The following is a 24325-nucleotide window of genomic DNA, read 5'->3' as shown; positions in this document are numbered from 1 at the left end:
CTGAAGTCGGCCGCTTAACCGACTGCGCCACCCAGGCGCCCCTGTTATTGAAATCTTTTAATCCTGTTTCTGTTGGGTATCATTCAGTGCTGCTTACTTGCCAACATAATTTTTATTCAGATGATTCTTCCTATCCTATGGAGGTGGATATATATATATATATATATATATATACACACACACACACACACATATATACACACACACGCGCACTCTTACAATGAAAGATCAGAGAAAAACTAATTGAGATTAAGTGCACAAAATGCTTTTATTACTCTAAGCAAAGAAGTTAAATTGCAGTTCCAATTAGCCAACTTCAGCTCATTTATGCATATAGTAGTTCACTGGATTGAATACACAATGAACAACTGAAAGATGATCCATTTCCATCATTAATCTGGTACTCCTGGGCAAAAACCCAACTGTTTCCTTATTAGAATACAGGTAGTAGTAACAAAAAAGAAAATTCATTCTAACGCTGTAAGATTTAGAACTTAATCATGAAATACATATTTGGAAATGGTGGCAGAAAATAGCATTTTAAGCTGATGGTATAATCTTTAAACGTCAAAGTGATTTCTATACGGGGTACTGGCTAGCCAGAAAATTAGAATTTTGTACATGCTCATGTGTCCAAATAGAGAGCTAGGATCCCACCCCCCAAAGTTTTCCTTCCTTACAGGTACACACAATATAGTCTCACAGTTTTTCTCAAGTGACATACTCATGAGGGTAGGTAACCAGTAATGGCAAGGTTAGACTTCTGCTTCTGTGTGCAACAAGGCTAGGCCCCTTTAATCCATGCAGAGAGCTTCCATGCATTTAGTTTAGTGCATATATAATGTGGTTTATAGAATGAGGAAATTCTTTAACATTTGTTTTTCACTAGGCAAGTTAATTCACCCAGCATATTCTGAGTAGTGATAGCATTTTTCACAAAGTCCATGATTCAATCACTTTCATGATGACTGCTCAAAAACAAGCATTATATTGTAAAATCCCAGTGCTAATTAAACAGCAAACATTTGCCTTTGTGGATATTTTACAGGTTTACTTACAAAACTGAGCATTTGTGTATTTATTTTTAAAGCTCAAATATTTAAACTTGCAGAAGCTGTGCCTACAAGCAGTCAGAAGTATAAAGCAGGTTTTAATAAAATGTAGTCAAAAGTGAACACTTCAGTTGCATATACATTACATTTTATTCAAAGCTAAGCTTCCATAGCAGTGTAATCCTCCCTTTCGTAAATTAGCCATCCTGTCTCAAGTTAAAGATTGGGTGTTCATCCTTTAATTATCTCTGTATGTGAACGGACAGAACGTTAATAGAATCTTAATAGAGACGCTTTGGGTCAGTTACAATACAGGGTCATTGTCGGGGCCAAGCAACAGTGAATATTTTTAAAAGGTAATGAAAGCAAATACCTAGGAATTTTAGTTTTGTTTAATGACAAGTGAGACAACCTTTGATAACCTTCATGTGAAAATAGGGGTGGGGGGAAAGGTAAAGTTGTTTGTTCTCCCAAGTAAGACTTCTGAGTGAACGTAGCCTCCTCTTTCTGATGCAATCCACATTGCATCTGTGGATTCTATTCATTTGAAAAAATAGATCTGTACAGCCTACTGTAAGTTACTAAATGCCTGAAGGCACTAGGTCTTCCCCTCATATCCTTTCTATGGCATAAGCATGAGGCGTACAGAGCAATGCAAGAACAGGTGACTCCAGTCCAAGGTAAGAAAATAGAATGGATTTTCTTGGTTGTGAGTTTTCAGATGTGCTCGTTATTCAGGTGCACAGTGGTAGCGACAGCAGGTACCTCAGAATCCAGGAATACTAGAGGTTGAGCAGCAGGCTGCTAAGTGACTCAAAAGACTGGCTAGTAACACCATTCTGTACCAGTGTAGACCGCAGTTTTAACCATGCAGGTCCTATGGCTCATGCATTGCTTTATGATCTATAGTCCTTTTTGCTGTAGGGCTTGTTTCGCAATATGTTATCAATCTCATTTACCACGTGTGATGTCATCTTTGGGAGAACCTAGAGCATGAGAAGTACAAAGGATACGGTTGGTTAGTACCTGATCATTTGTTCTTTGTGCTTAATATTAAGCAAAGTTGTCTAGACTTATGTACATTTATAAACCACAACTAGAATGTAAGGTCCCTGGCAGACTGTAAGCTCCTTGAGGTCAGGGACCTTGTTTTTTTCTGTCACTGAATCTCCTATGATAAGAGTGCTTGGCTTATAGTTGGTGCTTCTAAGTATTGCTTAACTGAATAAAGGCATGCTGTGTAAATGAAATACACATGGAAATACGAGTCACATGATTTTAGATTTTCTCATGGCCACATAAAAGTGAAAAGAAACATGTGAAGTTCATAGTTCTACCCCATTTTATCTAAAACATTTCAACATGTAGTTGGTATAGAAAATTAAGATGCTGTACGTTTTTTAAGTACGAAGTCTTTCAAATCCATTACATGTAACACTTAGAGCACATCTGCATTCTGACAAGCTGGTTTTGTGCACTAAAAAGCCACGTGTGGCTAGAGGCTAGGGTTGTGGACAGCACAGATCTAGAGACTGAGAGATTTTTTGCCACTGGTGGTCACAACCCTGGTGAAGGATGGGCAGGGGTTAACAGGCATCCCTCGTAGATGGAATGGCTGATGAGAGAGAAGTCTGTGAGATGAAGAAAGTGTAGAGTGGGTGGTGATGGTAGGGATAGGAAAGGGGAAATTGGGGTAAACAGCGTGGAAGCCCTCAAATGCCACTTTTTTGGAGTTGGGACTTGATTCTGTGGTCAGTGGGGAACCTCTCAGGACTTCTGAGCTGGGAGTGACCCTGTCAGGCACCTGGAGGTAGTTTGAAGGAGATTGAAAGGGAATGCAGATGCTAGAAATTTCTTGCTGCTGGAGCCAGAGATGATAAAAGCATGAACTAACGGGTGGCAGTGAAGTAGAAAAAGACTGGATCGGAAGGACATTTTGGAGGAGGATGATGGTTTTAACACTAGAAGGATAGAGGTGTAGATTATGGAGACAGAGAGCCACAGGAGTGGTTTGGAATACGAGAAGTTTGAAGTAGGAGGTGTTGAGTTTAAGGTGTCTAGGGGAGATCCACAGAGGCATAGCTCCGTAGGCAGCCGAGTGCAGCTGTGGGTTAGTGCTGGCAGGAGGATTGGAGTTGAGGGTTTGTGAGTCATTTGTGTAGACATGCTGACTGAAGCCCTGGGAGAGGATGAGATCACCCAAGGCTAGCGTTTATCATGAGAGGGGGACCAAGGGCACGCATTACACCATAAGAAGAGGGACAAAGGCAGACTTTTTCACAGGAATAGACTGACCCTGTGTGGAGACTCTGGCAAAATACAAGCATGATGGCCGGTTCTGAGGTTTCAGCCTCACCCTTCCTCTGCTGCAATCATGCTGGCCCGGGTGACCTTGTCTCCACTCAAGTGCTGTTCTCAAAAGCCTTAGGGTTTGGCAGAAGAGTAGAGCTACTCTGCCTAAGAAACTAGTTCTGGTTAACGTTTTCCTGTCTGAAGCTAAAGGGAGAGTTTCATTTCCCACCAGCTTTGGAACCTCAGAATTGAAACTAGTGTGTTCTTTCAAACGAGACTACAATAAAGAGACCCAAATCTAGAAACTAGATTTGTGGGAAGTTTTGTCTAAAATATAATGGGTTAGCCATGTGAGGAAAAAAAAATTCTTCCATTACACCAAAATAAATTTCAGATAGAGATTTAAACATTAAAAAAAGAAACCATAAAAGTACTTGAATAAAACATGAAAAAATGTATATATAGCCTTTTGTAAGACTTAAAATTTTTAAGAGAAGCCATACATCCAGAATTTTATGTGAAGTCGCCCGATTTTTTAATGTTGGCAACTGTTGTAAAACATTTTCATCCACTACAGATGACACAAACATCCCACAGGCTACCAGTTTGGCAACCTTGCTGTTCTACTGACTGGAATAATTGGTGGATTGAGGATACCAAGGAAGGAGAGCAGTGAGGGGCGATGCCCCTGGATGTGAAGGGCCTGCCTGCTGAGAAGCCTGGATTTCTCTGAGGAGGTGATGGGGAGCCTCAGAAGGGAGAACATTGCTTCTCTCCACCTTCTAGGTGGAAGTGGGGCGGATGGGGGCCTGTGCAGGTGATGGCTGCCTGCCTGCAGCTGTGGTTTATCCTCTCCAGTCGGCCATTTATTGAGGCTCTGACTTTATGTCCCTCCAGTTTACGCATGGCTGAGGCACATTCCATCCCTTAGAGCAGCTGGCTTCTCGTGCCCATTAGAACTTTCCTTTAACCACTGTTGGCACTGCACACTTCCTGTCCTGCTGCCAGTCCCACCATGGCTGGGTGCCCCCAGCTGCCCAGTCACAACGGGTGGAAGTTTGCTGGGCTGGCCGGAGGTGGGAGTGGAAAGAGGGAGGGGATGATGGAGCCTCCAAGGTAAGCAGCCTCCCAGCTTGGGTAGCATCCCTATTATCTTACCTTTTGAGCATCTCTTACTGCATCCTGCTATCAGCCTGAGCCTTGCTAGGGAGGAAATGCTTTGAGAAGATGATGGACTCTGGAGTTTTCCTCTGAAATACATCTTTTGCTACCTAGAGTACTCCCACAGCCCAGGATTTACCTCTTTTTACCGTTCCCAGGCAGTATTAACACCCCCTGGGATGGCAGTGGTCACTATTCGCATGATAGGAATCTCAGTTCCTCCGTTTTCCGGCTGAGCCATCAGCAAGTCATGTCTGTGTCCAAAGCCTGTGGAATCCATCCACTTCACCTCTATAGCCGCCATCCTAGCTAATCCAAGCCAGCATCTCTCATCACCTGGACAACTGCCTTTGCCTTTCTTCATTCCGCTTTCTACAAAGCAGCCAGCACAGTCTTTATAAATTCAAATAACAGCATGTCCTTAAAACGCTCCAAAGGATTTGTTGCACATACAACAAAACTAACCTTTTTAGTGTCCTTTGAAATCCATCTCCTGCCTGACTCCACTTTAATGCATCCACTGTCCCTTTTGCTCACTACATGTTGGCCACGTTAGCCTTAGGCTGGCAGTTCCTGGAAAAAGCCAAGTTCCTAATGATCTCCAGGCCTTTGCACTGTTCTCCACTGTGTCTGGAATGCTCTTGCTTGGGTTTTTCATATGCTGCGTTCTCCTCTTTTGGACTTCAGGATACACCTATCCCAGAGGGGCCTTTGGCACAAACATTATCTGAAGTAGGCCCGCCCGTTTCTCAGTCTCTGTTACAGAACCCTCTTTTGTTACCTAATAGTCCTCACATTTTGAAATTATTTCATGTTTATTATGTGCTTCTCCCGCTGGAATGTAAACTCCTTAAAGCCTGGACAGTATCTTTGTCTGTTACGGTGTCTCCAGTGCCTGGTGCATAGTAGGCTCTCAAAGATCTGAATGAACTAAGGGATAGATTGTTTTTTTGTTTTTTTTTTTTATCTGATTCACTCTTAGCCAGCCCGTGATCTCATGAGGGCAGAGGCCAGTTCTTTGCTCCGTACCTTCCATGCCTAGCGTGGTGCCAAACATACAATACATACTAAATAGCTGTTAATGGAATTGAAATCATTGAATTTCAGTTGTGTACAGACTGTTCCTCTATTTCCTCCTTGTCACCGTGTAGTCTTATCTTTTCCCAGAACATCAGTGAAAATAAGGTAGGGGTGACTTTCATAAGAAGGAGCCTTCCCCATACGGGATGGAACCCCATAGAATTCTGGGAGGAGTTGGGGGGCTGGAGAGGTTCTTCATAGCAGGGGCAGCTGCACAGCCCTAAGAAAGTGATGATGGGAAGGAGGTTGGCACCATTTATCTCCCAGCATATTCTGGGCTATTTGCCAAAAGGGTTTTTAAAAAATGTTTTAAGTTTAATCAAGTTTGTTCACACCTCCATGGGTTTCCTTTTGGAAGGGTTAACGGGGCTTGTTTCAGGGATGGGCAGGCAGGGGAGACCTTTCTGTTCCCCAGTGAGCAGTAGGAAAATAGACAACCATACCTGTTGTGGCAGGTGCTGGCTGTGGCAAGAGTAGTGGGCAGGGTCCTTAGGACCCTCAGGGCTGAGCGTGGGGCAGGCTCAGGACTGAGGTATGGCCTTTGGGGCACGGGATGGTCACAGCAGCCATTAACCTCACCCTCTCCACAGATAGAGCCCCCAGGAACATCTCTCTCCCACTTTCTCTCTCACTACCGATGCAGACTCCTACCAAATCCAATCCACTTCTTCCCCAGGGAAGGTGGTTAGTCCTGAATTTGCTGCTAGAAAGATGTGATCCTGGAAATCCAAAATAGAATTTTGAGCCTATATCCTCTTAAAATGTGGGAAACATTCATTCAACAGGTATTTGATTGTTGACTAAGAGACACAGTATGCTAGGAACTGGAAAATCGGTGGAGATGCCACAAAATCTCTGACCTCCGGGAGCTCACATTCCAGTGGTGAGACAGGTAATCCTACTACATGATCACAAATACTGTGGTGGGGAGGAGGAATACAGGATGCTATGGGAGCAGAAAGGGGTGGGGGGCTTGGCACAACGTAGATTGGCAACTATTTGGGGAAAGGAGTAATGCATAATTTCAGGTAGGTTATTAAGCAGGTTTTTATGGTCAGGCTTGGGAATTCAGTCGCCCAGTGTAACATTGCTTGGGTCTTGGAATGCACTGTCCCACATACCATCCTGAAGAATGTGTTTTGACAGTATCGCCTGTTCATAAGAGGACACCCCTGGATCCATGTCCTGTAAAAGTTCTGTTGCTTCTTGGGCCTTTGTGTACCCCCTTATGCTAAGCACCCCCCCCCCCCCCGCACCCCCCAGCTAGAAACAGATGGCCTTTTCCTCTATTAGAGGCCTTCATGCAGCTGTGACACAATACAGGACAGAGGTGGAAAGAGATGGGACACTGCCTGGGGACATCTTCAACGGACCATGATAGTCTCTGGAGTTTACCGGAAAGGGCTGTAGTACTTGCCTGAATGGCACCGAGGTTTTCAATGAGTTGTTCAGGAGTGGATGATCCCAGGAGCACGGAACTCACACCCTCATTTCTCAGGCACCATGCTGGGAAGAAAGAACACTTGGTCAGGATGTCAAAACACTTCTGCTTATCCATTAGCTTATAAACACCACCTGTAATCCCAGTTGTTGCAACCAAAACTTTTGGGGGAGGACAGACCGTGCTTTCCAGGATTAAATACCTCAGCAGCAACAGCTGTCATGGAGAGGGTTTAGTACAATCTCTGCATTTGAGCTGAGGGCTTAGGGCTTGTACATTTTCTACATGAGTAGAAATGGCTGGGATATCCAATCTGGCTGTCCACCCCAGGAACACACTCTTGCTCCTGAAAACACCAGATCCTGCTTCCTGGCAGATCCCTGTGTTTCCGTTTCCATCTTGGTGCACAGTCTCCTGTCTTTCCATCTTACTCGTGCTCTTTTTTCTCATCTGTTATGTAGAGTCCTGTAGACCCTGGGTGTCTTCTTCCTTTGTTTCCTTCTACCTGTCAAACTTCTCTGGATCTCCCTAGTCTAAGATTCAACCTATGTTGATTATCTGCTTCTCACCAACCTTCCACCTCCTCCTCTGCATCTCTAGCAACCTCCGCCCTTAAACCCTCTAGCCCCTGTCTCCTCTCTCAGCAGATGACCTGGTATCCTACTTTATGTAGAAAAGTCCGTTCTGTGGGATATTCTTCAGTAACCTACAAGCACATATATATATATATATATATATATATATATATATATATATATATATATATATACACACACACACACACACACACACACACCCTCTGTTTTCAGATGAGGTGTCTGGTTTCTGTCCAAGACCAAAGTCTGCCCTGGATCTGACTCCTTTTGCCTTTTCTTAGACTTGTTTCATTATTGTTTCTGGCTTTCTCTCCTGAATCTTAAGTCTCTTACTGTCTTCTTCCTCTTTATCAAATTTGTCCCATTCTAAAATTAGCCTCCTCTGACCCTTCATAACTTGACTAGCTACTGCCTCACCCTTTTCCCCGTAAGCTTCTAAAAGGCATATAAAATGCCTTCCTTGCCTCCTAGTCCCCTTCTTAACTGTGTCAGAAGCCAAGTTCCCTGGGAACCTCCTTGTGGTTACAGTAGATGTCTCCATTCATAGATGTCTGGAACTAGAAGTTTCTGGAGAGTTACAGATGCAGTGTCTGCTGTACATCCTGCTAGGTGTCCCGCAGGCACTGCACACTCTTTGCTACTTAACTACTAAGCCTTTCTTGTGTTCCCAGCCTCATTTAGTGGCCTTCCCAGCAACTGGGCCTTCCAGTCCCCAAACCAGGGAGCTACCCTTAGGAACTTTTCTGAGCCCTCATTCCCTTTTAATTACTGTGTCTAGTTGATTATTCCTCCTAAATACTTCTTTAATCCAGTAGCTCTTGCATTGCAGCATGCATCAGAATCACCGAGAGGGCTTGTGAAACAGTTACTGGGTGCCATCCTGGAGTTGGTGACTCCGAAGGTCTGGAGTGGGGTCTGGGGATCTGCATTTCTGCAAGGTTCCAGGTGCTGCTGCTGGTTCAGGGATCAGGCTTATTGTAAAAACTTGATGTAAAATTTACCCAGTTAAAGTGTATAATTCAGTAATTTTTCATAAGTTTATCATGTGCAACCATCACCATTGATAGTTAATCCCGTTTGTACCTCCACTCCCAGCAAACCTCTAATCTATTTTGTACCCCTATAACTTTTTATTACTTCCAGACATTTCATTTAAATGGAATCCTATAACCTGGATCTTTAAGTCTGATTTCTTTCACTTAACATAATGTTTATAAGGTTCACCATGTTCTAGCACGTATTAATAAATATTTCTTTTATTGCTGAACAGAATTCCATCATGTGGATGTAGGACTATACTTTGAGAATCACTGCTTTGGTTCCACTGCCTACTGTCCTTATTCAGGACCTCACCTTCTCTCTCCTGCACAACTGTTTTTCCCACCTCTTGACTGGATTTTCTCTCCTTTTCCCCCATACATCTGTCACACGTCAACCAGCAATGTTTCCAGATGTAAATCTCATCATGTCACTTGCCTGGTCAAAAGTTCTTCAATATAATCATTGTCCTGTGAGACGAAGCTGTCATTTCTCACCCTGGCAAACTTAATAGAACGCTGTCTCTCCAGCTTCAGGTCTTCTCATTCCCTGCCTTGAAATTCGGGGTGCAGTAGCACTGAACTGTTTGTAAATCCTTTCCATCCCCAAACATCATGCTGTTTTCCTGCCCCTCAAGCCCTTGGCTCAAGTGTGCCCTTGACCTGGAATGTCCCTGTGCCTAACACCTACTCATCATTTGAAACTCTTCATAGATGCTTCACTGCTTTCTCCCAGAGTCCTTCCCTTTGAATCCCAGGTGGGGTTTGCCCCTGCACTTAAGACTTCCATGATCCTCTGTGCCTTTCTCAATTATTTTATTACAACACTGTATTAATCTATTCTCTTGCCCACCAGGCTGTGAGATATTTGCTATTTGCACTGGGATGCTCAGCACCCAGCCCAATACCTGTACATAGTAGGTGCTTATTACATGTTTGTTGAATAAACACTGATGGGTGGCTGTCTGGAAGCATTTCTTCTGTCCCCATCTGCTCAGGCCCTGCAACACATACTCTTAAGCAGTTAACATGCTCAGGCCTTTTAAGGCAATCACTAAATCTTTCCACGTGGACAAAATAAAACTGTGAAGGCAACAGGCCAAGAGATCCAGGACTTTTTTTTTTTTTTCCTTGGCTGCATTGTTTCCTGCTTTGCACTTAGAGAACGCCTTTTGGCCCTAATGGAAGTTCTGAGGTCAAAGCAGGGCACTGGGAAGATTATTGCCCATAAACTACCTGATGCCAGCAACAGCCAGTTTTCCTCATGGGCTGTAGGACATAGGAGGACCCACTGGGCCGAGCTGACCAGTGTGATAGGTAACACACACAGATGATTCAAGATAATTAGCATCTAACCAAGTGTCCTTAACCGTCCTATCCAGAATGCCTATCATCAGGGTGTGAAAGCTGGCTCCCGTGCAGGTGTGTGCCGTGGGAGCTAGCCCACGGCCGGGTTCAAGGAGTTTGTTTCCTGCCAAAGGATTCCCTTCCCCCTACACCCCTTCTAGCAGATCAAAGGTAACATGCCTGGAAATCATTTCCCTCTTGGTTTGAGAGTTCTGTGCTTGAAAGCAAAACTACTTGTTTATAAAGAAAGAAAAAAAAATGACAGGCAAGACATCTAGGGGCACAGAGGGAGGAAAGGGAGAATCAGAGCATGTTTTAGACTGTAAAGAGCATCTTTCATGTGTATCTAACATCTAGTGAAAGTCTAAATCTGGTAAAGGTTTCCTCTTTAGAAAGACCGTGTTCTGTCTTTCAGAGCTAAATTCAGTACTCACTGTCACGTCACTGCCTAAAACCATATTTACGACCATATTTGAAGAATAGATGTTTCTCTCTGTGCCTGTCACTTTGACCACATGCCGAGGCTAGGAATGGACAGAGTTTTAGGTCCAGGGTGTCTAATTCTTTGCAAAAACAGCAGCATCATTGTTACCACTTCCTGGGTACCTACTCTTTGCTTTATAATTTTGCTCTACTCAACAAATTTATAAGGCATCTATGATACCCCTTTTATAGATGAGAAAATTAATAAGTTAAATAACTTGCTCATGGTCAAATAGCTAATACTTTTTACTGTGCTTGTTAAAGTTACAGGAATGCTAATAATCATATCATTCTTTGGCTTTTTTGTTTTTTGAAAGAAAAGATTAAAACAAGGCCTGTGTATATACTTAGGTTAAATGATAGTCCCCTCCTCCCCAACCACCTCCCCTTTCTGTCTCTAATGGCAGTCATTTTTTTCCTGCCTTGCAACCACAGACAGATCATGCATCTAACAAATATTCTATCAGGTCATTTTATTTTCATAAAACTTATCTTGAGCTTTTTATCTCATTTCACTATCAGATTAGCCCCAATTCCTGCTATTTCTTAATCTTTAGGATTTTTTTTCTAGACTCTACACCCATTTTATTCTTTTCTCATAACTACCCCGTGGATTTTTTGTTTTTTTACCTTCAGTTTCTTTTGTAAAGTGGAGATAATGACAGCAGATACTCTGGTAACATCTGTAAAGTAGGGCTAGTGATAGCATACATCCCATGGGAGTGTTTTGATGATTAAGGAGACAACAGTGTGTATAAAGTGCTACTGTAGAGCAAGGAGCTGAAAGTCTCCAGTCTTGTCTTTTTAATACTTTGCCTTTAAGCCACATGTGGCAGCTGTTGGCAACATGAGGGGTGTTTGGCCTGAATCGAGACGTGCTGTGGGTATAAAATACATTCTGGATTTTGAAGACTTAGTATGAAAAAATGTAAACTATCTCAACTTTTTTTCTTATTACATATTAAGATAATGTTTTGGCTATATTGGGTTAAATAAAATACATTATTAAAACTAAGTTCGCCTATTTCCTTTTTAATTTTTTAGTATGGTCACTAGAAAATTTTAAGAATGTGGTTCACATTATATTTCTATTGGACAGCACGGGTACATGTGGTTTTCAACTGTATGAGTGACCGTGACCTTTCATCGGCTCCACAGTGTTAATAAGAGGACTTTTCTTCATGGCCCCTCTGGAGGTTTCAGGGCAAACACATTTCCCTGTGGCAGTAGCCTTGGGCCCCCGGCACGGCCCAGCTTCTGGCCTCTCAGCGGCCCTGCCTCAGCTTCCACAAGGAGGGAAATTTGAGCCAGAAGACACGGATATCCCTCCATAATTGAGGGGCGCTCACCCCTGACACCGTGAGGATGTGTGTGTGTGTGTTCACTGACTTGTTCTCCTTTGAACTGTGTTATAAGGGACAGAGGAAGGAAATACGTATTCTTAGCATCTAGAAAATTCTGGGGAACTCTGAAAACATTTTAGATAGTATAAACTGGGAGTCTGTGCTCCTGACATCAGTCTGCCCCTACACTAGATGTTTTATCGTGACAGGGTGGTGAAAACTCTATTTTCTGTGACCTAGAAGGGCTTCCCCTCCCAGGTAATTTTCTTACCGACAGCCAGCTGAGGTAGTGTGCACCCGAGGCGCTCAGCAATTGGGGAGAGGTCTTTTAGTTTGTTCTGCTGTTTTCGTCCCTCTTCACTTACAATTCTTTCCTTCAGCCACTGGTAGCACTAGGGAGACGAAGAGCGTTTAAAGGTTAACCTCTGGTAAGGGCTGGAGGCAAAGATTATTAAGTCCGTAAAATAGGAGAGCCCTCATGATGAATTCCTGAGTCTTCTTCACTAACCTTCATGTTAGTGTCGTGTTATGTGACATGTTAGTAACATGTTATGTCACCTTGTACCATGGTGACAAGGATGCCTGTGCTTTTAGGCAAAGAAATGTTCCCCACGGTCTCCTTGTTTACTGGTTCAACATAGATTGATTTTTGACTAATAGTCACCATTCAAATCCATCAACATGCACAAAAGTTGTTAGAATCCTGACATATAATCGATTATACGTAGTCTGCTAAGTGGAGGAAATGATGTTTCTCATTGCAATAGCCCAATTTTAGAATGTAGAAAAGAAATGGACGTTTCGCCAAGGTCTGTTATGTTTCCTTTTTGTCAAGAAGGCCAGGTGCCAAGCTTTCTGTGCAAAGAAAGCCATTATCTTACATTCTGTTATAATTATCTTTATGCCTCTTGCCTTCTATTTACTCCCAGTCTCCTCTTCTCACAGCAGGGCTTTATTATGAGCTCTCTCATCTTCCTAGAAGCAGACAAGGCATAACTGATAGGTACCAAGTACATTTTTAAAATTTTTAAGTGGATAAAGACTATCCCACATGTGAATTACCTTTTGTATAGCGATTGAAACTTAAAAAGGTAAGGAGGCTCAAAATGGGAAACTGTTCTTTAAAACCTGTGAGAAGAGATTGACTCTGATCCGTAGCCTGTAAAAGTGAGCTGATTTCCCCGATAGGAGAAAAATCTTTTACAACTTCTCAATGCCTTACTTTCCAGAGGTTCTGAACTTAAGAAATGAGGGACAATAGACTGTTCTATGCAAAACTTACACTAAGCAGCAACACCCAAAGGTAAAGAATATTTGTAAGAATGCGTTAGTCTGTTTTAGTGAAAATAACAGCAACCATCCCCCTGTGTGGCAATGTGGACTTTCTCCGCTGCCCGTGTTTGCGAAATAATTGCCACAACAGACCTTTACCTTCCCAAAGGCAATAATGGTCACAGACACGCCACCCACATGATTTCAATAAGGCTGCTTGCTTTTGTTTTTGAAGTATTTTTTTCCTCACTGGAATACAGTATTTCCAAAGAAAAGGGTAACCACATTATGTTTTATTATGATTTTTGGAATAATTTTGCAGATGTAAAAAAGAGAAAGGGCAGGCTGCCCCAGTTCTGTTTGCTTCCTAGATGTCAAAGGCTTACGGTCTGGCTCCTCACTCAAGAGTTTGCTTAGGGAGATGGCCAAGAGGTCTCTCAGTCTCAGCTCTGGGAAACCTCAGCGTCTTCCAGGACGAAGGGCCGCCTGCAGCAGCTCTCCAGAGGGGACAGCTGGTGCCAGTGGTGAGGAGACGAGCACCACCATTGGGGCCCCGGGGCTTCCCTGTCCAGACCCGCGTGCTGGGTCAGAGAGCCCCTGAACTTACTTTTGCTGTCCTCAATGGGAAGACATTACCAATCCTTGCTTTAGTTTCATAACATCTTTCAGGGAACCAGTATGTCTGAGTGTTCATTCAAAGGGGAAAAAAAAGGTTGAAAACCAATAGCCAAATGATTGTTTTTTGTTTTTTTTTTTTTAGTTTTTTTGTTTTTTTTAGTTTATCATAACTAGGAGCATTCTTGAGTTTCAGTATATGCCACACGTAAGGAATGATTGTTTTATTTATCACTTACGGAACTCCAGTTTTGAAATCTTTATCGTGTGGAATGCATTTTGTACCCTCAGGATTGAGGTACAAGTTTTGTGAGTGTGTGTGTGTGTGTGTGTGTGTGTGTGGATTGATTCCACCCATGCACACACCCGCACACACAAAATAATCGAGGCAGACTTCTAAAAGTAGCAAACATCAAACATTCATTTATTGAGTCACTCTCTCCCTACACTCAAAACACTATAAATCTCGTTGCTTTAATCATTGGAAAACATAAGCAGGCTAGGATTTTTAAAAACTAGACTCATAGTATTTATACTGCTTTCCTCACACTAAAAGAAACAAAAGTGTTTTTGGAAATAAATAGCTCTAACTGCTTTACAAGTGGGAAAATGTTAGCATAGGGAGGAGATGAGGCTTAATTAAAATATAAATATGGAAGCGAACCAGTGTTTTTTTCTAAGAAGATTGGTGGTGGGTGTGGTTGTGTGCAATAATAAACCCAGTTTGTTGACTAGGCAGCAATCTATGAATCAAAAGCTGAGGCTTTTTCTTCCAACCCTATTCTACTACTTACCCCAGTGCCGTAGTGATGTGGTTATATGTTGACCTAACTGAATGGGAGGCAAGGATGGGCTTTTTGTTCATCGCAGCCTCTGCAGTCCTGACACAGTGCTTGCCATAGAGGAGGGGCTCAGCCGATAGTACAGTGAGGGAGGAATCTGAGCAACCAGGGCTCCACGGGGTAAAACCAGATCTCTCCAATGTTTCAGATCAGGCACAGGCACCCCTTCCTCATTCCAGTGCAACTCTGCCGATAGTCCTGTGTGACTCCACAATGCCTGTGGATCGATTCCACATCGTTTCATAATTCACTCCTTCGCATCTCTAACAAGTCCCCAAGTTACCCTTTGAAGGTGGAGACTGACCCTTCTTCCCCGTATCCTCAGCACTCAGCACAGCCCAGCACTGAGTAGACTGTTTGCCAAAGGGGGGAAAAAAAGAGCTTTTCTGTGCAGATTAGTGGGCTGTTACTTTTATACATAAGTCACAAAATTCTCTAAATTTTCCGAAAGCCCATTTCTTTGCCATCTCCCAATGCTGTGACCATTTTACAGGTAATGATGGGGGGCGGGGGGTGGGGGTGATGGGTAGGAGTAATCTGGGACTGGCCCTGAAGCCACCAGTTGGCTGTTTGTTAATAATGGATTGAAAGGCAGCAGCTGTAAAGCCATGGACAGAATCAGCCACATGTCATCTCTGGACCTTGTCTAGAATAATTTAGCATCCAAGATCACTGACTGTTGTCATTAAAACTTCAAAATCTCTGGCTCAAAAGAGCAGCAAAGTCTTTGATATTAAGATTGAAATCTCTAGGTAAAATGCTGAAGCTAAAAAAATTTCCTTTTGAAATTACACCATGATGTGCACTATCCTTAGTTTCTTTCTTTAAAAAATTTTTTTCATGTTTGAGAGAGGGAGAGAGCACAAATGGGGGAGGGGCAGAGAGAGGGGAGACACAGAATCCAAAGTAGGCTCTAGGCTCTGAGCTGTCAGCACAGAGCCTGACGCAGGACTTGGACTCATGAGCTGTGAGATCATGACCTGAGCTGAAGTCGGATGTTAACTGACTGAGCCACTCAGGCGTCCCAATACTCTCAGTTTCTTAATGTGAACACCTGGAGTATTGGAACTGCCTCTTTTCCCCCATCTTGACGCACCTAAGTTTGCATGTTCCCATTTTCATTTGACAGAGGGGTATATACCTTTATGATTTTTCTATAAGGCATTTCGCCAGCAACAGGAAAGAGCTGCCCATAAATTTTATTGTACTTTTCATTTCTATTTACAATCTCTATTTAAAAACTACATACCTGGTCTGCTGATCAGACTTTGTTGATCTTCCCTTATGGCTCATTGCACTCATTCAACAAACACTTTTTGAGTACCTATCATGTGCCAGGCTCTGTGACGTTACCTGAGTTTCACTGTCCGTCCCAGAGGTATTCACAAATCACTGTCCAGTAACTTGAGAAGTGTTTTGTAGTTGGGGTGTCTCCCTCCGTGATTGCCTCAGAAGCCATGCTTATACTGCCTCCTTGGGGAAAATGCCCCTAACAATGGTGCGTAATGTGAGCCGGTCATAGCACTTTACCCTTTGGGCTGTCATTGGTCTAACAGGTTGGCACATGACCCAGGCTTGGCCAGTCTTCTCTGAAGTCATAAAGAAAAGATAGATCGCTATTCTCTCATGTTACGTACCTTTACAGATGTAAACCTGCAAACACCAGCTTTCCTGCTCCTGGCCTCATAGGGAGGACCCATTTGCAGTAGGAGATGATGCACACATGCAGAGAGAAATAGAGGAGATGGGGAGTCCTGACACTGTACATGTTTATGGATGGAGTCAACCCTGAGACTGTCCCCATCCCGCTCTTCCCAGTGAGTGTCTGTCTGTCCTCCTTCCTTCATTAAATTAGTTTGAATTAAGTTCTGTGGCTTGCAAATGGAGAATTCTGACTCTGTAAGAACTGTTAATGGGATAATAGAGGAAGATGCAAATGATTCAGTTTTATAAAGTGAGGACAGGCTTCCTAGAGATGAAGAATACCAAGCTTTGTCTTTAGAGATTAGGGCTTCCGCAGTAGAATGAAATGAAGGGCATTTCTAGGAGGCAGAGTACAGTGCGTTTTGGGTGAACAATATAGTAATACAATATAGGGAGAGACAATAGAAGAGTGTGCACAACTTAGATCCCAAGGGTACTTCCTTGAATGCTTTTCTGTTGAATTTGGGTTTTGTCTTATAAGCAATAAGTGGGAAGTGAGTAACAGATTTTAAGCAGAGCTATGATCTGGTCAGATTAGTCTTTTATTTTTTTATTTTATTTTTTTTAATTTTTATTTACTTTCAGTGAGAGACAGAGAGCAAGTGGAGGAGGGCCAGAGAGAGAGGGAGACAGAAACCCAAGCAGGCTCTGCGCTGATAGGGCAATGTGGGGCTCAAATTTGCAAACCGCGAGATCATGATGTGAATCGAAATCAAGAGTCAGACGCTTAACTGACTGAGCCACCCAGGCGCCCCAGATTAGTCTTTTAGAAAGATAATTGGTCACCGTGATGGGCAGTTGGCAAAAGGGGAAAAAAAATCAGAGAGTGTAGATAGGAGGTTACTGCAGCAAAATAGGTAAGAAATGACAATCTGAACAAGGGCTGTGCAGGGGATGGGCCATAGAAAGTCAGGATGTGACCTGGAGGAGTGGGTGCCCCAATGGACAAGAGAAGGGAGGGAGAAGAGTCTGACATAACCCTTGGCTTCTGACTGGGACGGCCAGATGGAGGGTGGAGGCACTGTTACTACGAAGGAAGGTCAGGTTCTGGGGGCGGGGGTGGGGGGGTGAGGGGAGACAATAGATTCCACTAGGCATGACTAATGCCCATGGGAGATGTCTAACAGACGTGAAGAAGTAGGAGTGTACAGCTCAGCAGTGGAGACAGAGCTGATGACAAAAGATCTAGAAGTCATTGTTAGAGCATTGGGCCAGGTGCAGCCTCCAGAAAACCCCTGGGTAATACTGCTTTCTAAAAGACCCCTAGATAGGTTTTGTTCTCACTGTGTTAATTTACCTTCAAATACAAGTTCAGTACTTACAATGGCAAGAAATATCAGTGTCTATTTTATTGGTATGACTTACAATAGCTGATGTGAAACGCCAGCCATTCTATTTGGGGTGGGGGGAGGTGAAAGTTGCTCACTGACTTATCTACTTGCCTAGCGCTCTATCTTTATTTTCTTTATTTTTAATTTTTTTTGCTTCAGTTACTCTATTCAAGTGGCCTTTCTAAGCGCACATATAGCACTATGGAAAACACTCAGGCTAATGATTTAGGAAGCCTTGAGAGTCTGGAGCTCTAAAGAAGCTGCTTTGTGATCAGATAGATGCCTTTCACCTGTTGAAAGCCTTTCACGTTTATTGTTAAGGATGTTTCAATAGATGTTGGCTTTATCAACGTCAACAATAGAAATATTTTTCTGAGTTGCTTTTGGACTTAGCCATCTTCAAGTACTTTGTCTCTCTTTTTATTATTTATTTATTTAATTTCTTCTTTTGTTAGTGTTTTTTGTTTTTGTTTTTGTTTTTTTTTTTTAGCTGTTTGTAAGCTTTTCCCAATGATGGAGGTCAACCAATCAACACTCCAAATACAGTGTAGCTACTCTTCCTTCATTAAAAACCTGGGTTTGCAGGGAAACAAAAATGTCTCAGGGGGAGATAAACCAAGAGCCAAGAGACCCGGGTTCTAGTATAAACTCTCTCTGACTTTGTGCTCTTAGATTGTTATCTGACCTCTGTGCTGGCTCAGTTTCTACATCTGAAAAGGTTTACCCTCTTGTATGGCATACGTGGAAGTACTTTGAGTGTTTTAAAACGTCTCTGAAAGAATGTAAGGCAACATGCCTGTCTACAACTGATCAAGAGTCATCTGTATCCATTCACGTTTGCGCGGATAAAAGGAGATGAGGAAAGACAGCCCCGGGCGTGGCACATAGTAGGTGCTCAGTAAAATCGCACTTTTCAGTGCTTCCCTTCCATCTTCACTCATTCCTCACCATTTTTATTTCATACCTTCCCTAAGATGCTTTTAGTCTTTCCTTGCTAACTTATTTAAACTTGGTTCAGAACAATCTGCAGTTTTCAGAAGCAAGACCGACCACAATTAATATTCTAGGATAATTACATCTTGTGACAATGCCAAGCTAGGAACAGCCCTGTCACCATGCTTTAGGAGATATTTATAGTGTATTATTTTAGAGAACAAACTAGCTAATAGGTCAACTGTAACAAGCAGAAAGGAGAGCGGGAGACACAGAACCTTGAGACTGTTCTGATTAGCGAAGCACATAGTGGTCCCAGACAGTTGATTACAGGGTTGGTGGTTTGAGCCTGACTTGAGCTGTTCCCCTGCTAACTTTGGAGGCAAGAGGCAGTGTCAGACTTCTGCTTTCTCTTAGGGGCCTTTGGTGTGTCAGTTGTAAAAATGTCTTTATTCTCTCTCCATTGACATTACCATTTGTGATTCTAATGTTATTATACATTGTCTCAAGTTTTTAAAAACAGACATGTTAATGATAATAATAATAATGAGGGATGTATGGAGTACTCTACAATGAATTAATCATCCAGATATTCTGAATGGAGGTAATTTTATGTCACTGATGTTGAATACCTTTATGCTTCAGAGAAGAATTTAAACTGTAAGACTCAGTGGCCAGTTGACCCTGTGAAAAATACCAGCCTTGAGCCTGAGTGTCAGATCCTTGCTTGGCTATGCATTGGCTTCCCAAAGCCTCCCTCCTTAACCTGCCCCCCACCCCCACAGTAAACAACATCAACCAACCTCAGGCCATACTCAGCTACAATTGGTCAGCCCCAATTGTTTGGTCAAATAAAGTAAAAATAGATCCTCTTATAAAGAAAAGGGATTTTACATTTCATCAGTTTCAAAGCAGGAATGAAATGCCTTCTTTAACCTAAGAATAACAGCTAGGGATTTGATCCCCCGTAAGTGCAACCAGGTCATTGGGCATTTCCTCCTCGTCCCCAGAGAATTTTCTGTGCTGACAGATTCTGAACGCCTGACTGACGCCCAGCCAGGAGCAGAGGCCTCCCCGCGGCTCAGGAGAGCCTGCCTAAAGACAGTGGCCCGGCGGGCCGAGGCCGCGCTGTGCCTGAGCCAGGAAGCCACAGGCTGCTGCCGAGCTGCTGTGTTCAGTCTTCTTCCCTCTCTCCCATCCCCAGACTCTCTTTCTAGAAGTGGAGGAAAGTACCTTCAGCGAAGCCCTAGAACTTTCAGGCACTCCATTTCCGTATTTTCCTGAGATGATTCCACAGGCAAGTGGAGACCACGTCATTGCTCCAACTCCTGCAGAAGAAGGAAATTGAATATGGTGCTTGTGCAAACTGAGAGCAAAAGTGTGGGAGTACTTAAACAGGACTTGGGTAGTTATAGGAAAACAGCTAGTCAGATAAGTCAGTATACTTCTTTCCATTACATTTTAGTTATTTACAAGTTGTGCTTCATTTTAAAATTTCTTTTAATGTTTATTTATTTTTGAGAGGGAGAGAGAGAGGAACAGGGCCTGAGCAGGGGAGGGGGAGAGAGTGAGGGAGGCACAATCTGAACCAGGCTCCGGGCTCTGAGCTCTCAGTACAGAGTCCAATGCGGGGCTCAAACCCATGCACCATGAGATCATGGCCTGAGCCGAAGTGGGACGCTTAACCGACCGGGCCACCCAGGCGCCCCGGTCGTGCTTCATTTTTTTAAACCAGTTGAACACGTCCTGTCAGTTGTAGGGAGCAGGCCTTGTCTTCAGGCCAAACAAGCCTGAAACTGTGGCTCATTCATAATTTCCTGATGTCCAAAATTGACGTCTCTTTTTATACTCAGAGACAAACACTATGACTTGCACAGGAGGATGCTTCAGTGCTTCTCTGGTCCACTCTGCCCGAATAGTGCCTGGTACATAGAAGCCCCGTGCCTGCTGCATGGTAGACACACAGCAAGTGCCAGCAATTGTAACTGTTATTGCTGTTAAATTTTTTATTCTTTTTTTTCCCCTCAGCCAGTACTTTTCCTGCTCTATAGTTTAGGAACCTCTATTTTTTAGGAAGAAAGTTATCTCTGAACAATGTTTTCATAAATAAGTCTGGACACGGCTTATTCATATTTTTCTGATAATCCAAAATTCTTATGTATATGTTGCATATATATTTCTTTCTTTGAAATTATGACATCTACCTTCATAGATATGCAGTGCTAGGCTTGTCAGGTATTCTAGAACTCCCCGTGTCTAACTTCTAACAGGCACGGAGTTGAAGATTTAGATGTATATATCCATAATTTTTTTTTTTTTTTTGGAACTAGAGAAGCACCCTACGAAAAAATGAGTTCATTCCTTGTTTCTGCCCTTCTTTCTATACGCAGTCTTTGGAACACCTACAGAGTACAGCTTATACGCCAGTCACAATTTACAACTGATTGGATTTCATCAGTAATACCCTATAGACTACCCTTTAGGGACTTCTGATGTCTTTACAGTCTCTGAAATGGAGAGTTCTTACAATCTCTATGTTAATTAGGAACATTAAGGAAAGGATTTCAGTAATACTTTTTTTCCAGATCACTGATACTTCTATTGTTAAAAATAATCAGTAAATTTGATTGTGAAGATTACCTATTTTATGGTAGAGCTCTGGTAGCTGAACCTCCACTTTCTCTCTCTGAAAAAGATGGTACTCAGCTTGTTCACAGACCGGTGGGATCATATTGAACTGCCTTGCTACAGAATAGGCTTCCTGGGGAGAAATAAGATTGCAGCTGAATTGATACTGATGAGAAATAAGGCTGCCCTGTGATTCGTATGCATGAGCAAACTTCGTTTTAGTGAAATCAGTAGAAACCAAGAAACATGTAGGATGCCAAATAATAAGCGATGTTATGGCCATCAATCTCACTAAGAGCAATATCAACTGCAAGAAATCCTTATTCTTTGGGAGGGTCTGGACCGAGTAAAGTCCAGGGCAAATAAGTCAAAGTGTGAATCGTAATAGTCCATGATAAAACCCATAATTTAAGTTCCTAAAAAAATAACTCACACTAACATATAAAGATTAGCATGTTATAAACAGTATAGTCATTTAATACAGTTTTTAAAAAGGAAGCCAGACTATTTTGTTCATGTATGTCACTAGCTGGGGAATCCATTGTATCCTCTTGCCACTGAAGAACATGACAGAATATGATTCTTGTTAGAGACCTGCACCTTCACTGTTGTATTCTGACCTGATGAGATCCGGCCCCATATCCATCTCTGTAACGACAGAATTGACCATAGCATTCTAGTGCCAGGGTGATTGTTAAGAACGTTTGCGAAAGGTCTTGCAATTTACACATTGTATCTGAAAAATAATAATAAGGTATTTAATGGCCGTTTAAAAACAGAAATGAAATTACCATGATCTCCATAGCACTCCACCGGGAGGTCCCCCAGTACATTGCCATTCCTTGGTTTATCACATGTGTCATGGCTCGAACAATTTCTGTAGAAGCCCAAACAGCATTTCATTAGTTTCTCTAATTCTCAGAGTTATGTGATCTTTTTTTTTTTTCCACCTGCCCAAATGTTAGAAGCTTAATGCAATTATTTGTTTTATTAATAGAATTACTTTGACACTGGTGACAACATAATAGTCTAACATGAAATATTGACGGTGTGGAGGCTGCTGGTACTTTTGGATAATTCGACTTTGCATTTTTGGTTTGCAGCAATACCACTAAATGATATTAAAAACCTAATGACCGCTTTAAGTTCTTTCTTTACTTTTATTACTTCATGGTTGCTGGCCTGATTAAAGAACATATGATTAAACCTTTCTCAAAACCTGGGTACCTTGTTCACCAAAATAAGAAGAGGAAGCATTTATCTTGACTATGTAGAATGTAAGGTCACTGAGGATAGAAGGCCTGTCTTCGTGTGTTGGATTTGCAGAGCTGGGCCTCACACAGGGTGTCTGTTTAATAGAGATGACTCAACAACAATGTGTTTAGCAGAAAGATAAACATATTAAATGCTGAACAAACAGCTGAGCCACAGTGGCTCCCAGCCCACAATGGCACACCCTGTCCTTGACCACTTTGAACTAAACTTTATTCTAAGACATCCATGTGATGCATTTCACCAGGGCCTGTTTGTGGCCCCACTGAGTTTGCTCATCAGCTTCTTTCAGCTTGACATCACATTTCCTAAACAGGAGAATGAATCCTTTCCCCAGAGAGCTAGAGTTGAGCTAATTCTCCTGGCACCAGCCAGATGTGATACAAAACCAGAGACCATGGAGAACCTCACGCTCAATGGCGTGGAAAGTCAAAGACATGGCTGGATTTCTTTTACAAAGCGGGTCAAAACACCTAGGATGCCAGGTTATTTGACAATTTTCAAGGGGTTGCAGGCCTCATACTTCTCTGTGTCCTACTAATACCCGTAGGGTACATGTCTTTCAGAAAAATCAAATCCTTGTCTCAAAGTTGAGTTGAAGTGGATATATTCTTATTTTATTTGTCACAAGAAAATTGGTATCTAAATTGGTAGGGGACAGGATATGGAGTGAAACAGCCAGGGTTAGAGACTTGGCTTTCTTGCTTGTTTGGCTTTTAAATTGCCCTTGGTTTATTTGTTTGGACGATGGGAATGCTTTTACTCACCATCGTCTTCCCAACAGAGGTGGAATTTGGCTGATAAGGAAAATATTTTTCTTTCTTGGAGAGAGACTCCTACGTATCAGGTAATAACTCAGTAATCACCCAGCAACTAAAACTCTAAGTTCCTTCTCTCTTATAAAGCAAATGAGATACAAAAAAAAGCTACTTGAAACATTTTCCTCTTATTATACAAATGGAAATGAGCGCTTTTGATGAACATTTCTAGAAGTAGAAAGCCATCATTTAAATCTCTCCCCAGAAGTTTTCACTCTGCTCAGACACTTCCACGGTTGCACCGGCCCCCTTCCTTTCACATCCTGTTTCATTCAGAGCTCAGGAGTTCATTCCATCAGCAGTATTCATTAAGTGTCTGTAGCGCCGGGTGCTGGGGATATTGTGGTGAATCAATCATGTTGGTAAATACGGATGAGGTTAACAGGGAATAAATTGAACCCAAGACACTCCCCTATCTCTATTCTATAATCAGTAAAATGAGCATAGGACAGTTTAATGGCTTGGCCACATCGTTGTCACTGAGGCTTTGACAAGAGCAGTTAAAGTCAAGTGGCGGTTGTGACTTCCTGTACCTTCATTCACTTATTCACCATACACGTATTGAAAACCTAATTATTTGCCAGAGACTGGGCCAGCTGCTGGGTTCATCTGTGAGCAAAACACATACAGAGCTCCTGGACTCAGGGAGTTTAGAGTTGAGAGGAGAAAGAATGGGGACATACACAAGTAAGTAATTACAAAATGTGAAGTGTTATGAAGAAAACAAACAGGGGGCTGAGATAAGGAATGAGGTCAAGGAGGGTCTCCCCAAGGAGGAAGGTGTAGGCATCAAGAATAAAAAAGGAGCCAGCCATGTGAAGCGCAAGGAAAGAACATTCTAGGCAGATGGAACAGCATCCACAGGACAGAGCTTAGTGAGTTCTAGCAAAAAAGTAATCTAGCCATTGTGGCAGGAGCTTACTTAGGAAGGAAGGAGGACGGGGTAGAAGATACAGTTGGCAGAGGGCAAACCATGTTGTTTGTATGTTATTCAAAGTTTAATGGGAAGTTAGCATTCTCTAGGTAAGGAAATGAGAGGATGTAGTTTACATTTTTGAACACTATTTCTGCCTCTGCC

The 24325-nt window shown here is 42.6% G+C and overlaps 1 protein-coding gene and 1 long non-coding RNA gene across 6 annotated transcripts in view; one reads left to right on the top strand and one right to left on the bottom strand.

Moving 5' to 3' along the window:
• Positions 1–243: 243 nt before the first annotated feature.
• KCNAB1 (potassium voltage-gated channel subfamily A regulatory beta subunit 1) overlaps positions 244–24325 on the bottom strand; it is a 417917-nt gene continuing 393835 nt past the window's right edge. For all 5 annotated transcript variants that reach the window (XM_058730303.1, XM_058730300.1, XM_058730301.1 and 2 more), the window contains 6 exons: positions 21949–22034; positions 21170–21290; positions 19763–19857; positions 12104–12224; positions 7003–7091; positions 244–2038 (listed from right to left, as the gene is read on the bottom strand). In XM_058730303.1, coding sequence (XP_058586286.1) covers positions 1949–2038; positions 7003–7091; positions 12104–12224; positions 19763–19857; positions 21170–21290; positions 21949–22034 — 602 coding nt within the window. In that variant the 3' untranslated portion in view covers positions 244–1948. The remainder of the gene's footprint in view (positions 2039–7002; positions 7092–12103; positions 12225–19762; positions 19858–21169; positions 21291–21948; positions 22035–24325) is intronic.
• On the top strand, positions 7805–11504 carry LOC131512068 (uncharacterized). The gene is made up of 2 exons (XR_009261905.1): positions 7805–8392; positions 8435–11504. It is a non-coding gene; the product is annotated as an uncharacterized LOC131512068 (long non-coding RNA).

The sequence above is a fragment of the Neofelis nebulosa genome, chromosome 5 (assembly GCF_028018385.1).
Source record: "Neofelis nebulosa isolate mNeoNeb1 chromosome 5, mNeoNeb1.pri, whole genome shotgun sequence".
Classification (NCBI taxonomy): domain Eukaryota; kingdom Metazoa; phylum Chordata; class Mammalia; order Carnivora; family Felidae; genus Neofelis; species Neofelis nebulosa.
This window is presented reverse-complemented; position numbering and strand designations above follow the sequence as displayed.